The sequence below is a fragment of the Nuphar pumila genome, chromosome 13, assembly GCF_984573655.1.
Source record: "Nuphar pumila chromosome 13, dmNupPumi1.hap1.1, whole genome shotgun sequence".
Taxonomy (NCBI): Eukaryota; Viridiplantae; Streptophyta; class Magnoliopsida; order Nymphaeales; family Nymphaeaceae; genus Nuphar; species Nuphar pumila.
The window spans coordinates 90,669,655-90,683,466 of NC_143261.1; the positions used below are offsets into that span (position 1 = coordinate 90,669,655).

Consider the following 13,812-nt stretch of genomic DNA (forward strand, 5'->3'; position numbering starts at 1 on the left):
TAGATTTGTGATTATGTTAATATTATGAAAGCTCATCTAAACTAGTAGAAGTCCAAATACTATGATTTCATTTCATAATGTGGACGTAAAAGGACAAACCACAAGGTTGGCTCTGGTTGACTTAGATACACCACGTTTGTAACCTTCTACGCTTCAATGTCGATATTTTGACTACTTTAGTAACAAGAAAGCCAAAATAGGCGTCAAAAAAAATTTGAAAATGATAGAACTGTCTTTTGTAAAATAGCGCATTTTTTAAAATGCCTTGCAATTTGGCAAAATCCCTTTCATGTTTAAAATTTTGATTTCCAACTTTTTTTATAACGTTTGCCCTTTCACAAATATAACAACATATTTGCAAATCATTTTTGTGAATATCTCCAAAATGTATGAACCTCTTTTTAGTAAAAAATGTCGGGAATTGCGCTAATTTACAAAGATAGTATGGTCATCAAAACTGGTGTTCTTTAGCTTAAAATATGTAATTACTTAATTATCCAAGAGAAAGAATTAAAATTAACATACATGAATTTGAAACAAGGGTGGGAGCCCCCTACTATTGATACCGTGGTCCCACATCTTATCTGTAACTCTGCCAATGGTATCTCCACACGTAGATTCTAAACACGTCATCAGCAATTCCGATTGGAATATGCAAAGCATAGTGTGCTGAACTGTGCACAATGGTCACTAACGCAAAAGACTTTGCAATTGTACAAAACGGGACACCATATCAAAATCCTTTATTATTGAGCATCTCATACATACAACATATGTAGTAAAGCTTTTGAATGCTACAAACTGCCAAATTCGAAATCTCTAACAATATTTACATAACTAACAAAACCTACCTATATATATATATATATATTTTTTCTACAATCCTAACTTTATTAGTTTACACTTTACCCTTTACTTAGGTTGGGATTTACAAGCAAGACATTGGCCTCTAGCTTCCTTTTGTGAGGCTAAGCTTAGTGTGCTGGTGGGACAAACTATGTGAACATCATGTACCTACGCATAATTAATAATCTTTTCATCTTCGCTTTATTCAAAGAAGATGCTCCCCATTGGTGATCTATGAGGAATCCCCTTCCTCTTCTTGGAGGTCCTGTAGCTGACCATGGTTGGAGGTGAGAAGCTCAGTGAGCTCCTGTCACTACTCCCATTGCTGTTGTTGGTGTAAGACCCCTCCGACTCCGAGACCGTCTCAGCCTCCGATTTCGTGAGCCAGATCTTCGGTGTTCCGGCTATCTGTGGACATGGCCATGAGAAAAAACAAAGAAACAGATCAAAGTTAGAATAAGCCTTTGTTGGTATATGCAATTCACAATCATCAACTTCATTTTAGACACCAAAATCAAGAGGTTTGATTCTAAGCCAAGTTGTTACAGTTAAACAACTTAGTTAAGAAATATTTAAAACAAAAACATTAAAAAAAAAAAGATAATTAAAGTAAAAAGCGTATGTACCTTGCATCCGAGGGAGCAAAACCTGAAGCTGTGGAGGAGGCTCCTCTCGCAAACCTCGCAGGTGTTGGTGACGCCCTTACCGGGCCTCGGCTGGGGGCGCTCGTTCAGGAAGACCACCCGGGCGCTGTTTATGATGTACGTCTGGACCCCGGATATATCCAAAACCTTCTGGATCTCTGAGACCCGAATCACGTCATGGTAGGACGACCTCCTTATCTACATTGGGAAGCGAGTTGTCAGACTAGACGTAGGGTGGGGAGGGCTCGCAGGGGGAAAGGTGAGGTGGTGGATCTGGGCCGTCGGTGATTACCTGGATCGCACGGTGGTCCTTGTGGTAGGATAGGCAGAGGGAGCAGAGGGCGCCGTTCATGCAGTCGAGGCAGTACATGTTGCACTCGCTCCTGTGGGAGTCTGCGTGGAAACTGCACGGGACGAAGAAGTGGGTCTTGAGCAAGGGCTTCAGCCATGGGGGGCAACGCTGCTCGTCGTCCGGACCGCCCGCGCCCTGGGTCCGACCCATTCCCAGAAACAAGAAAGAAGAATCAGTACTCAGTAACAGAATTGCTCATTATAAGTTGCTAGAAGCAATGCACAAAGAATGTAAAAAAAAGTGTGAGCAGCTACTTTCTACCAAGTGACCATATTGTCCTACTACAACTCGATTATTGACACAAACTGCTGAATAAGGGTATCTTCGTCATTTTCATCTACGACTTTCACTCCTTTCCCAACGAGTGGTGGGAATCTCAAATCCCCGCGAGAGGTGCGCGGAGGCTGCTGAGTCTTTGCCTTCGGATGACGATCCTACCCATGGACATTTTCAAATTCTCAACTCAGCCCGTGGCATAGAAAGCAGCTGTTTCAGGGGTACTTTTGGTATTTAAGTGAGTCGAAGAACGCTACTCATCGCCGGAGAGGAAAGCATTCGGTGATCAAACGAGGAGTTAAAGAACACATTGACTGAGGGGTATTTCGGTCTTCTATCAAAATGCCAGGAGTTTCCAAGTAAATGAGAAGACATCACCTGCTTCACCATCGAAGCAGAAAGGTGGGAGGAAGGGAATCGCAGCTGCTAATGACACAAAGCCCCCTGAATACGCTCCAAATTCCCAGAAATAGAATCCTGACGGTATTCGAGGGCACACCCGTCATTTTCGGAATAAAGGGTGCGTTTACCGTCCTCTTGAAAGCATTCCCTGAGAACGCGCGGCACGCTATAAAACGCCCCACAACCACAACAAGAAGAAAGCCGGCCTCACAATGACCAAAAACCCCCCGAGAAAACCGCAATTGCCAACACGTTTTGTCTTGGTCACAACTGTGATTCCTCTGCCTGTGATTTTTGGTCACTGATTAAGAAGATTCAACTTTCACAGTTGAGATTTCAGAATCACAGGCTACACCTTTTCATGTTTGTGTAGCTTGCGATTCTTTTATGATTGTGATCAAGAATCACAGATAGCTGAGAAAGGTCAAGAATCTCGGGGCAAAGAAAACATGCCACGAGAAGAATGAAGAAGGAACCTTTTTGGGTATGGGGCAACTCACCATGATTCTTCTGTTCTTGGGTTTGAGCTCCATGAACGTCGACTCGTGATCGATCGCCATTTTGCGGAGAAGAGTTTTAAGGTAGAGAAAGAGAGGGGGAATTGAAAAGAAAGAGTTGTTTCTAGAATGGATTTATAGAGGTGGGGAGTGCCCAAAGCGACGCCCTCTCTCTCTCTCTCTCTCTCTCTCTCTCTCTCTCTCTCTCTCTCTCTTTAGAGAAGTGGGATGAGTTCGCTCGTTCTTACCCGAACGAGGCTAGCTCCGTGCCGACATCCGAACCCGAAGCTCGCAGATTATGTGGCTATGTAAACTCTTTCTCTAATCATGTGATTAGTTTTTCAATGGTGTCATTAACAAATTTAATCCCTCCTTGTCGTTTCTTATTCGGTGAGCTACCCAACAACTTAAAACCGAAGGGACAAAAAGGTATATATATATATATATATATATATATATATATATATATATATATATATAGAGAGAGAGAGAGAGAGAGAGAGAGAGAGAGAGAGCAACGTTGGGTTAGTGGACCGACATGGCCACGGCTGGGTCGGCCCGTGGGGCCTTGAGAGCAGAGAGGACCCCTTCATCGAGGTTTTCCTGGCTTCGGCAAGGAGGTTTCGTGTCATAAAAAAAAAAAAGAAATCATCAGATTTCTGTACTTAAAAAGCAATATCCGATGCAAAGTCGAGAAGTTCCCAAGAAATTTCTGCAATCTAATCTCTGTTTTAGACTTTGATGCTGAATTTGGATTGAGAAAACCACAGAATCTGAAAAAACTTTCAATAAAAATATAAAAAGACGACTCTAGGTCTTTCCAACTGCAACTTAATTATTAAGAAACGATAAGCATGTGCTACACGTTAAAAAACACACCCAACTGTGTTTCTTAAAAATGTTTAACATGGTTTAGGATATAAACTTTTTGAGAACTCTCTCTCTCTTTATATATATATATATATATAGTCACTAGAATATGAGAACCGGAAATATGAGAACTAATGTGTGAACTGCAATTTTCATGAATTTTTTATTTTCTTCTCTTGAATCTAACCGTAAGGATGTGATATACATGCTTTGTTTTATAAGATTTTTTTAAGGCTTTAAAATCAATGGCTCATATTCTCCATAAATATTCAAGCATTCAAAAATCATATTTTTTCATCAAAAATACACAATCCAATGGTTGGTTCCTAGCAAATTCATCATGCCAAGCACATCCACTTGGTTGGATTTGCCAAAAAAGTGTTGAAAATGCTCGTATTTTCAGTTCTCATATTTTGGTTCTCGTATTTCAGTTCTTATATATATATATATATATATATTGACTTCTCTAAAGATGGTTGATATCTTTCTCTAAGGCTAAAGAGCATGACGATATCTAGATCTTTCTAAGAATATCTTCGTATCTAAAACTGAAACCTTTTGTAATATAAACAAAAATATGAATAATGTAGAAACTCTGTAAAAAGTGTTTTATTGCATTCATAATACGATAAAAACACAATATTTTGGAAAATAAAAGAGATTTGGAAAATATGACATTCTTTCAATATAATATAACTTTGAAAGTATCATGACAAGTTCATAATGTTTTTTCTTTTTTTTTATAATTCTGACCATACAAATGTGTTCTACTGGAACCAATTAGTAAGGATTGTCCAAATCAAACATGTAAGATTTTTTAAGGGTTGAAAATCATCGATCTGCAACATTTAAATTTAAAATATTATAAAATATATTTTTTTTGTTGAAAAACACAACCCAATGGTCGATACATAACACATAGAAGAAGTGGAACACATCCATACATTTGAATCACCAAAAAAAAGTTGTCTAACATTGGTGCAACTGAGGGGTGCACACCTAGCCGTACACACAAACCACATATATATATATATATATATATATATATATATATATATATATATATATATATATATATATATATATATATATATATATATATATATATATTGCTGGTGCTGTTGGTTCTGCCATGTTAGGCCCCTTCAAAAATAGTAGTTTTTTTGCTGTTAGGCCACCTTCAAAAATCTTAGTTTTTGTGTTTTTTCTCATATCTAACACTATAGATGTGATCTATAGGTTTTGTTTAGTGAGAATCAGCTTTTGGATCACCAAAATTTGACTCTTGTCGGTTATCCAAAATCAATGGCAATGAAGGCATCAATTTTGTTTGGCTCATAAAAATATATTTTTTTGTTGAGAAAACATGTTCCAAGAGTTGATTCCTAATAAATCGTGCATGATAAACACATCTAACAGTTCAAATCTATCATAAAACACTTCAACCTCTGGGGCAGAACGGGAAAAACTAGAAAAGTGAGCCTAATATGTTCAGTTCTCATATATAAGTAATGTGTTCCTTAGGCCCTCTTTTTCATTAGATCTAGTTAGGCCCCTTCAAACATCATAGTTTTAAGTATTTTTTCTCGTGTCTAACACCGTACATGTAATCTATGGGTTTTATTTAGTGTGAACCAACTTTTGGATCATCGAAATCTTACTTATATACAAGTTTTTTCGATGATTCAAAATCAATCGCTAGGAAGGTATCAATTCTCTCGGCTCATAAAAACTTGTTTTTTTTATGATTCAAAATCAATGGCTATGAAGGTACCAATTTTTCTTAACTCATAAAAACATATTTTTTTTGTTGAAAAAACATGATCCAAGAGTCGATTCCCACTAAACCGGTCATGCTAAAAACATCTAACGGTTCAGATCTATTATAAAACACTTAAAACCTATAGGGGCAAAACGGGGCAGAACCAGAAATGGGGCCTAATATATATATATATATATATATATATATATATATATATATATATATATATATATATATATATATATATATATATATATATATATACAGTGGTGGAGCCACGTTGTGGGCGGTGGGCACCCAGAAATTTTTCAATAGATGGGCCAGATGTGGGTAATAGTAGGCACTTGTGCCTAAACCAAAGGGGGCAGACAACCCCCAACCTTTCGCCCCTCCTCCCTCCCACTAATACCCTAAACCTAAGCCTTTCTCCCTCTCTGCAGTGCAGGCCCTTGCCACACAACCTCTCTGGCCCTCCCTGTGAACCCACTATCCATCGCCCACACTCAAAGGGGGGCCCTATTGGGTACCCCACTCCCTCTCTTGCCCTCCTCGAGACCCACACCCACAGCTCTCCCCCCCTGGCACCCCACTCTCTCTCACCTTGCACCCATGTTCATGAGTTTACACAACCACATGGCCATAGCCTCTCTCTCTCTTGATTCCCTCCCCCAACCCCACCTCTCTCTCTCTCTCTCTCTCTCTCTCTCTCTCTCTCTATATATATATATATATATATATATATATATATATATATATATATATATATATATATATATATATATATATATATATATATCCTTTCAGTGTGGGCCCCGATCCTTTCGATGGTCTGACCCCACAACCACAAGCCCATACTGTCCTGAGGCACCAAGGCAGCCTCTGGTCATCGCGCACTCCACAGCCCCACACCGCACGCACACGACAATATCCTCTCTCTATTTCCTACTCACTTTAACTAATACTTTTTAATTAGTATTTTTTATTATAGTTTTTCCATTAACATATGAAATTATGGTTGTTGTTTGTTAGGATTAGGATTTAGGTTTTTTATTTACTTTTTTTAAATAGTTGCATTTCAATAACTAGGGTTTAAGGCTTTTTGTAATTTTTTTAATTATCATTTAAGTTTTTAATATGATGGATATTAATTAGTTAGTTCTGTATTTTTTAATCAACATTATATATGATTCACATGGTTGATTTTAGTTAGAAATTTTGGGGTTTTGTTATTTTTTGTTTTAATTAACTCATATGTGAAAATTATGAATGATGTTTTCTTGGATTAAGGTTTTCTTGGATTAAGGTTTTCATTTAGTATTTTTTTAAATAGCATGAATATTAATTAGGTTTTAGAGTTTTTTATTTTTTTGAATAGAATTTAGATTTTAATTTTATTTTTAAATAAGATGAATACTTAATTTAGGTATTTAATATTTTTTTAATTAAGATTCTATATGCTTGATTAACATAAATGCATAATGGATGATATAAGAATTAGGGTTTTGATTTTGTGTTTGTTTAAATGACACGAATTTTGGATTATGCTTTTAGAGTGTTATGCATTTTTTTAATTAGCATTAAAATATAAATAATGAATACTTGACTTTGGTTAGAACTTAGAATTTTAAGTTTTTTCCAATTCACATAGATGAGAACTTTAGTTTTTTTTTGTTTCAATTAGCATGTATTTTTTTTCAATTAAATAGGTTAGTAATTTGATTAGAGAAATAATTAAATAGGTTGGTTAGTGATTTTATTAGAAAAATAATTAAATAGGTTTCATTTAACTATGTTAATATACAAATGCACATTAATGTTTTTTATTAGAAAGTGAGTGTGTAATTAATGATAAAGATAAATTGGTGAAAGACTTAAAATAATTAATGTTTGATGTTCCTCTTCATTTTGAGTGTCTTGTACTTTTTTTAATTATTTATAAAAAATTTATAACATCTTTTATAGTTTTTTTTTTAAATAATTAATTAATTAGCTATTTATTTGTAAGATGTTTGTGTTCTTTTGTCACATCTTGTTGAATGCATTTCAAGGTCGAAACTTGAGCTTATTCACAATGCATTATTCATAAAAGGTACTTAATTTGATCTTTATATCAAACAAAATTAAATTGTGAAAATGTTATTATGATATTTTGTGGTTCTTAAATAATTGTTTTATGATTGAAAACATATTGTTTAGTTTCAAGGTTATAGTTTATTGTCATAGAAAATATTTTTTTTATTGTGCATTTGTGCCCACCTTAACTTAAATTTGTATATATATATATATATATATATATATATATATATATATATATATTTGTGAAAAGTGTTACAATACACAACCATTTGTGCAACATGCACAATTGATTTTAAGACAATATATGCCCTTAAAAATGACTTTTTTATAGTTTTTCCAATGAGGTTTTTTGTCATTTGCATAAATTATATTGTTTAATTTGAATACTCAATGACTAATCTACCCTTCCTTCAAAATCTCCTACTTTTTTTCTCGACCCACACTCCCTTCTCCACATGTTACCATTCTTTACTGGAAACAGGATGGCATGCAACTCTTTTCCGGTATTGACACCATCTATTACTGAAAACCCATCGAAACCCAACTCCTTAAATTGATAGATGTAGGTCGCCATTGAACAAGTTTACTTTTTTTGTGTTTTTTACTATAATAGAAGACCTCATTAAATCTTCCAAAGAAGGGTACAAAAGCATGGTGGCAAGGGCATCGCTAACGCATTGAGTTACCAAGGTAACAACAAATAAACAATATAATATAGAAAAGAAAGACAAGCGAGAAGAGAACAATAGCAAAAAGAACAACATAAAAGACCCCCTTGCATAAATTATAAAGAACATAAAAGACCTCCTTACAGTTGCAAAATAGAACATCAATGGTGTGTACAAGCTGAACTAAGTTGTGAACAACATGGACTGAAAACCAGTGCTAAGCTATAAGTTGAAACCATGTCAGACGACTTCATCTTTGCCATCTGTGCACCCGCACTAGTTGAGGCTTCGGTGACATTGGGATGCATGGACAAGGTGTTGTCAACGATCGTGGTGAGAGAGTCATCTATGATGTCTATGGTAGGTAGGACCGGGGCGTTGACATGCGATGGGCGCTCCTCCTGGAGTTCATCATCAAACAAGGGTGAGTCGTTGTTTTGGTAGTAGGGCTCTTGTTCGAAGAACTTGACATCACGGAAGAAAAAAAGTTGCTTGCTCAGAGGGTTATAGCACTTGTATCCCTTCTTTATGGAAGAGTATCTCAAGAATATGCACATAGTAGCCCTTCTCTTTAGCGTGTCCTTATGCCACTCTTGTAGGTGAATGAAGCACTTACACTTGAAAACTCGTAAGTATGACAATGACAGACTCTTTCCCCTAATCATTTCCATGGGGGTCATGTAGTTGATGGCTTGACTGAGTAGACGATTGGATACATAGCAGCAAAAGCTCTAGGAGACATTCATGTAAAATATGAAGGCCCTGGCTATATTCAAGAGAGTTCTATTTTTACGCTCGGCAATGTCATTTTGTTAGGGTGTGCTGATGCAACTGGTTTGGTGGGTAATGCCACAGCTAGTGAGTTGTTCGGTGAACTTGGTGTTGACGTACTCTGTCCCATTATCAAAACAAAAAAATTTGATTTTGGCATTGAATTAAGTTTCAACCATATTCTCAAATTCTCTATAAGTGTTAAAGACTCCATCATTGTGTTAGAGCAAATATACCTAGGTTGCATGTGAGCGATTATCAGTAAAGGTTATAAAGTATCTAAAATTGGAGTACGATTCAATGGGGGTTGGTCCCCACACATCTGAATAAATAAGAAAAAAGTTTTCATCATTTTTTGTTTTAGACAAAGAAAAGAGAATCCTGGTTTGTTTGGAATATTGACATGCATCACACAACTTTTGAGGTAATGGCATGTCAAGAAATATCCTTTTAAAGATAAGGTAAGAAGGGCGTCCGAGTCTAAAGTGCCACTTCCTATCCATGTTAGTCATCTTGCGAGCAATATGTGCTTGACTTTCCTCATCAAGGAAGTATAGCCCATTAGCTGTGTCCTCTACCAATCACCCTCCTTGTGTTTAGGTCCTGAAAAACCATATGCTTAGCAGAAAAAATTGCAATACAGTTATAACTTTTGGTTATCTTGCTAATGGACATGAAGCTAAAAGGTAAAGAGGGGATATATAGAGCGTTTAAGAGGCCTACGTCGTTAAGGAGAGAGACATCACCAATGTTCTGAGATCCGTTAGCGATCCTAATGGGGCCTTTGTTGGTTGATGGAAGATTTGTCAATAGATTGACCTTGCCCTTCATGTGGTCGATGGTGCCGGTGTCGATGACCTACCTGAAATTGATAAGTTTAGAACTTAGCACGGACATGTTACCTGTAGCATCTTTTTTCTTATCTTTGAGTATTGCCGCTAGGTTGGACTTGTTGATTTGTTGTAGGAATTGTGCGAGGTCATCGATGTGGTTCACACTTTTGAACTCTTGCGATTGGTGTGCAGCTTTTGCTGTCTGGGGCGTCCATGAAGGTCCCAACATTTGTTTTTACGTGACCACATTTTTTGCAGTGGCTGCAACAAGGTCTCACTCGGCCTCGTGGGTTTTTTTCTGTCCGCATTCGAGTATGGAGTTGGTTAAGCTTTCCCTAAAGTTGCTAGAAAAAACAAGTTTCTCATGAGTTTCAACAGGGGACTTGGATTCAACTTTCATGACTTTTTGACGTGTCTCCTCGCATTGGATTATGGAGCAAACTTCATTAAAGCGAGGTAACTCCTTGGACTTGAAGATCTGGCTTCTCATATTGTCGTAGTCTTGTCTGAGGCCGGCAAGGGTCTTGAACACCTTGTCTTTATAGACATACTTCTTGATGGCGTTTATATCATTAGTGATCAGTCGATATAGACTCATTTTATCCAACATAGCACGCAGAGAGCTAAGATATGAGTGGAACGACTTATCAGCTTTGGTTATGTAAGCAATATCTTATTGGAGTTGGTAAACTCTCGCAAGGTTATTCTGCTCGCCGTAGATGACTCTCAAGGAGTCCCGTATGTCTTTAGTGGTGTCAAAGAATAGAAATCCCTTGACTATATTAGGGTCCATGGAATTCAACAACCAGGACATGACGAGGTAGTTTTCTAACTCTCACTCATCGTATGTTGGATCTTTAGGTTTTGAAGGAACGATCTTACCATTGACAAAGCCAAGTTTGGACTTCCCGCTGATAAAAAGAGTGACAGCCTTCAACCATGCCAAGTAGTTGGATCCACGACACGATGGTGATCTTGATCCTGAGGTTTTGCTCTTGCACGACCATCTTCGACGTGATGTGTCTTGGAGAACTGTTGTACTCATCCTCTCTTTCTGCCATCAATAAGAATTAGAGAGAGAAGTCGAATACAAAGATGTGTGATGCGGTCATTCGAGTCTGCTCTGATACCATGATAAAATGAAGGAGAATCAGAAGAAGAGACTGTTCTAATGCGATGATATATTATATTAGTTTTTAAATATATTTTAGTTATTTTAATATGATTTAATTCATCTATTGTTAAATACAATCAATTTAATGTTAGATTAACCTATATATATATATACACACCCAACCAAAGCAAGGTTCAAAATATACAACCAACGGCTATTGGACGGCTTTTCTTTTCTAAATCTTGAGCATCTCATCAATCATAATTTTTTATATTTGCTTTTTATAATTCATTTAAAAAGAAATATGTTTTACGTGTAGACTTTAAGGCATGTTTTTCAAAATATAAAAAATCGATGACTATGCATTTAAAACTTTACAATACAAAAGTAAGGTGAATTGATTTTTAGTGTTTTAAAAAATACATCTAAACATTGAAAATCAATATCTTAAATATCTCTTTCGTTCACTAATCGGTTGTGGTTGTACCTTTTTCTTTTGATTGACAGAGATGGAGGGAGGTCATGTACATTGGCACACTTTGGTATGCAATGTGATTGTACAGCTGATAGAGATGGAGGCTGTCAGGATCTGCCGTTCTGTCAATAACCCTTAAGAAATGACTAAAAAAACAGTAAAAGAAAAAAGGTACCATCATTGAAAATAAGAGTGAATTTTTGCAAGAAAAACAGCTCCCACATCTGCGTGGAACTAAATGCCTATGAAGCATGAAAAAATGGTACGGGCACTCCTGCACTTTCGCAGAAGTTTCTCATTCTCCGTGTAATGCAAGTGCACCCTTTGATTGGTCATTTGCATGAAGGGTGCTAAGTTAAATTACACACCATGATGAGCTCTATGTTATCAACTCTGGTCGGTACCCAACCTATCAAGGTATACTTTAACCCACACAAATAACAAATTGCCGTTTGAGTTTGGATTTTATCGAATCTCAAACCCAGATCCACATTATTTTAATACAAATATTTTTTTATTAAAAGTACATATAAAATACTCGGGTCGAATCTGGTACCCAGCAAAAATTATAACCCAAACCTGACCTGCGTATTTCTCGGGTTAGGGTTCGGTCGGCTCTTTCCAATTACACACTCAAAATTTCGGGGTCGGGTCGGGTCAGGTCAGGTACCCGACCCATTGTCAGCCATTCTCATGTTTACGTCACAATAGAGGTAATCACATTAATGAAAGCAATATAATATAAAACTTAGGTTAAAAAAGTGAGGTTCGGTGTTGACTCCTCCGCCATTATGGATAGTCAATAAAGACGTTGACTGTATTCCCACACAACACGCTGGACCGTCCACAAGGAACCACGCGCGTGCTTTCCAATTTCCACGTCCTCGTCTTGTGAAAACCGCGTCCATGGCGGGGCCCAGCGTGAAAAGGTACAGTCTACGGAGCAGGTGGACTGGGCCCACCTGTTATTTGACCTCCACTTCACTGCTCAAGCTGACCTTATCTTGGTTGCCTTTCTCGCTTGTGGTTGGGACAAGATCCGGATCTTATTAGATCCTAATTCGATCCAGATCTTGGCCAGAAAGCTCGAATCTGAACTATATATCCAGAATAGTTGAGTTGAATGTTGATCCAAATTTTAAATGTTAAGATTCTACAAGAAGAGGTCAGAAATAAGGATTTGCCTGTGAAAAAAAAATGCAAGCCACCCGGATTTGATTTAGGATATGATCCAGAAAGAGTGTAATCATGTAAGTCCGAATGCAATTTGAATCTGTGCGGTTCTTATTTTAATACCCGTATGTTGATAAAAAATGGTAATTCCTTTTCACTAATGTTGATAAAAAATGTAAAATGCTTGTTTATAAGCTATTATTTATTTATTTATTTATTTTGGTTAACAATTCAAATATATTTATCAGCTGCATTTCTATGACTAGGGATGCAAATAGGTCGGATCTGGGATGAAGGTTTTGCAATTTGTGGCTGTTTGGGATTCAACCGGTTCCAGAATCTTCCAGATTTCCCCATGTATTTAACTGTTTGGGTCCGATCTGTTTGCATCCTTTACTATGACCAAAATACCGACTGCCCATCGAACAAAAGGCAAAAGTTTGATCTAAATTCTTGGAATCGAGTTCAGGTGCAATGTAATTGCACACTTAAAGTGTGCAATCACATTGTATCTGATCCTCCCTCAAATTTTTTGGCCATTGAGTGGGCTTGGGTCCCAAAGGATGGTAGGTCTCATCAAGCTCCAATTTGGATAAAGCCCAACATTTTTTTGCATTTAATGGTATCATGAATTTGGTTGGATCCAAGATACGGTCATTGGTTTTGGTTACTGCGTAGTCGGCTCAGGACATGGGGTTAGTTGGGGCAATGAAGTTGCCAACCCTCAACAATGATAGGCAATATTAAGATGTAGAAATCTTGAGGCCATTTTTTATGCAGCGGCTGCGCATGCTTAGCATGCAGCTCCACATCTCAACATTTCTGGAGATGGACGATGCACCCATCTAGAGAAATGCCAAGATGGATGGGTATCCCACGTTGTAAGCGGGGTCCTGTGCCAAGCTTGAAGGCCAGGTTCGAATCCCTCTGCCACATGGGGCTTAAGAGATATCAGGTAGGAATCTGCGTAACCCCAGCTTGCCTTATTAAAAAAAAATAAAAGGACCTACACTGAGGTTATGGCTCCTTTTTGGTTGCTTTGTGAAATTTCCA

At 37.2% G+C, this 13,812-nt stretch overlaps 1 protein-coding gene across 1 annotated transcript; it reads right to left on the reverse strand.

Moving 5' to 3' along the window:
• Positions 1-712: 712 nt before the first annotated feature.
• Positions 713-3,151, reverse strand: LOC149819134 (protein RGF1 INDUCIBLE TRANSCRIPTION FACTOR 1-like). Its single transcript, XM_089985250.1, has 4 exons — positions 3,021-3,151; positions 1,783-1,977; positions 1,473-1,688; positions 713-1,254 (listed from the first exon to the last, which is right to left on the reverse strand). Exons 1-4 carry the CDS (start codon positions 3,078-3,080, stop codon positions 1,048-1,050), a joined length of 678 nt encoding a protein of 225 aa, XP_089841376.1. The 5' UTR covers positions 3,081-3,151; the 3' UTR covers positions 713-1,047.
• Positions 3,152-13,812: the final 10,661 nt, after the last annotated feature.

Coding starts and splice junctions, on each gene's coding strand:
- LOC149819134 (XM_089985250.1), bottom strand. CDS start 3,080: ATGGCGATCGATCACGAGTCGACGTTCATGGAGCTCAAACCCAAGAAC. Junction 1,689..1,782: donor AGGACCACCGTGCGATCCAG/GTAATCACCGAC, acceptor TTCCCAATGTAG/ATAAGGAGGTCGTCCTACCA. Junction 1,255..1,472: donor TTTGCTCCCTCGGATGCAAG/GTACATACGCTT, acceptor CCATGTCCACAG/ATAGCCGGAACACCGAAGAT.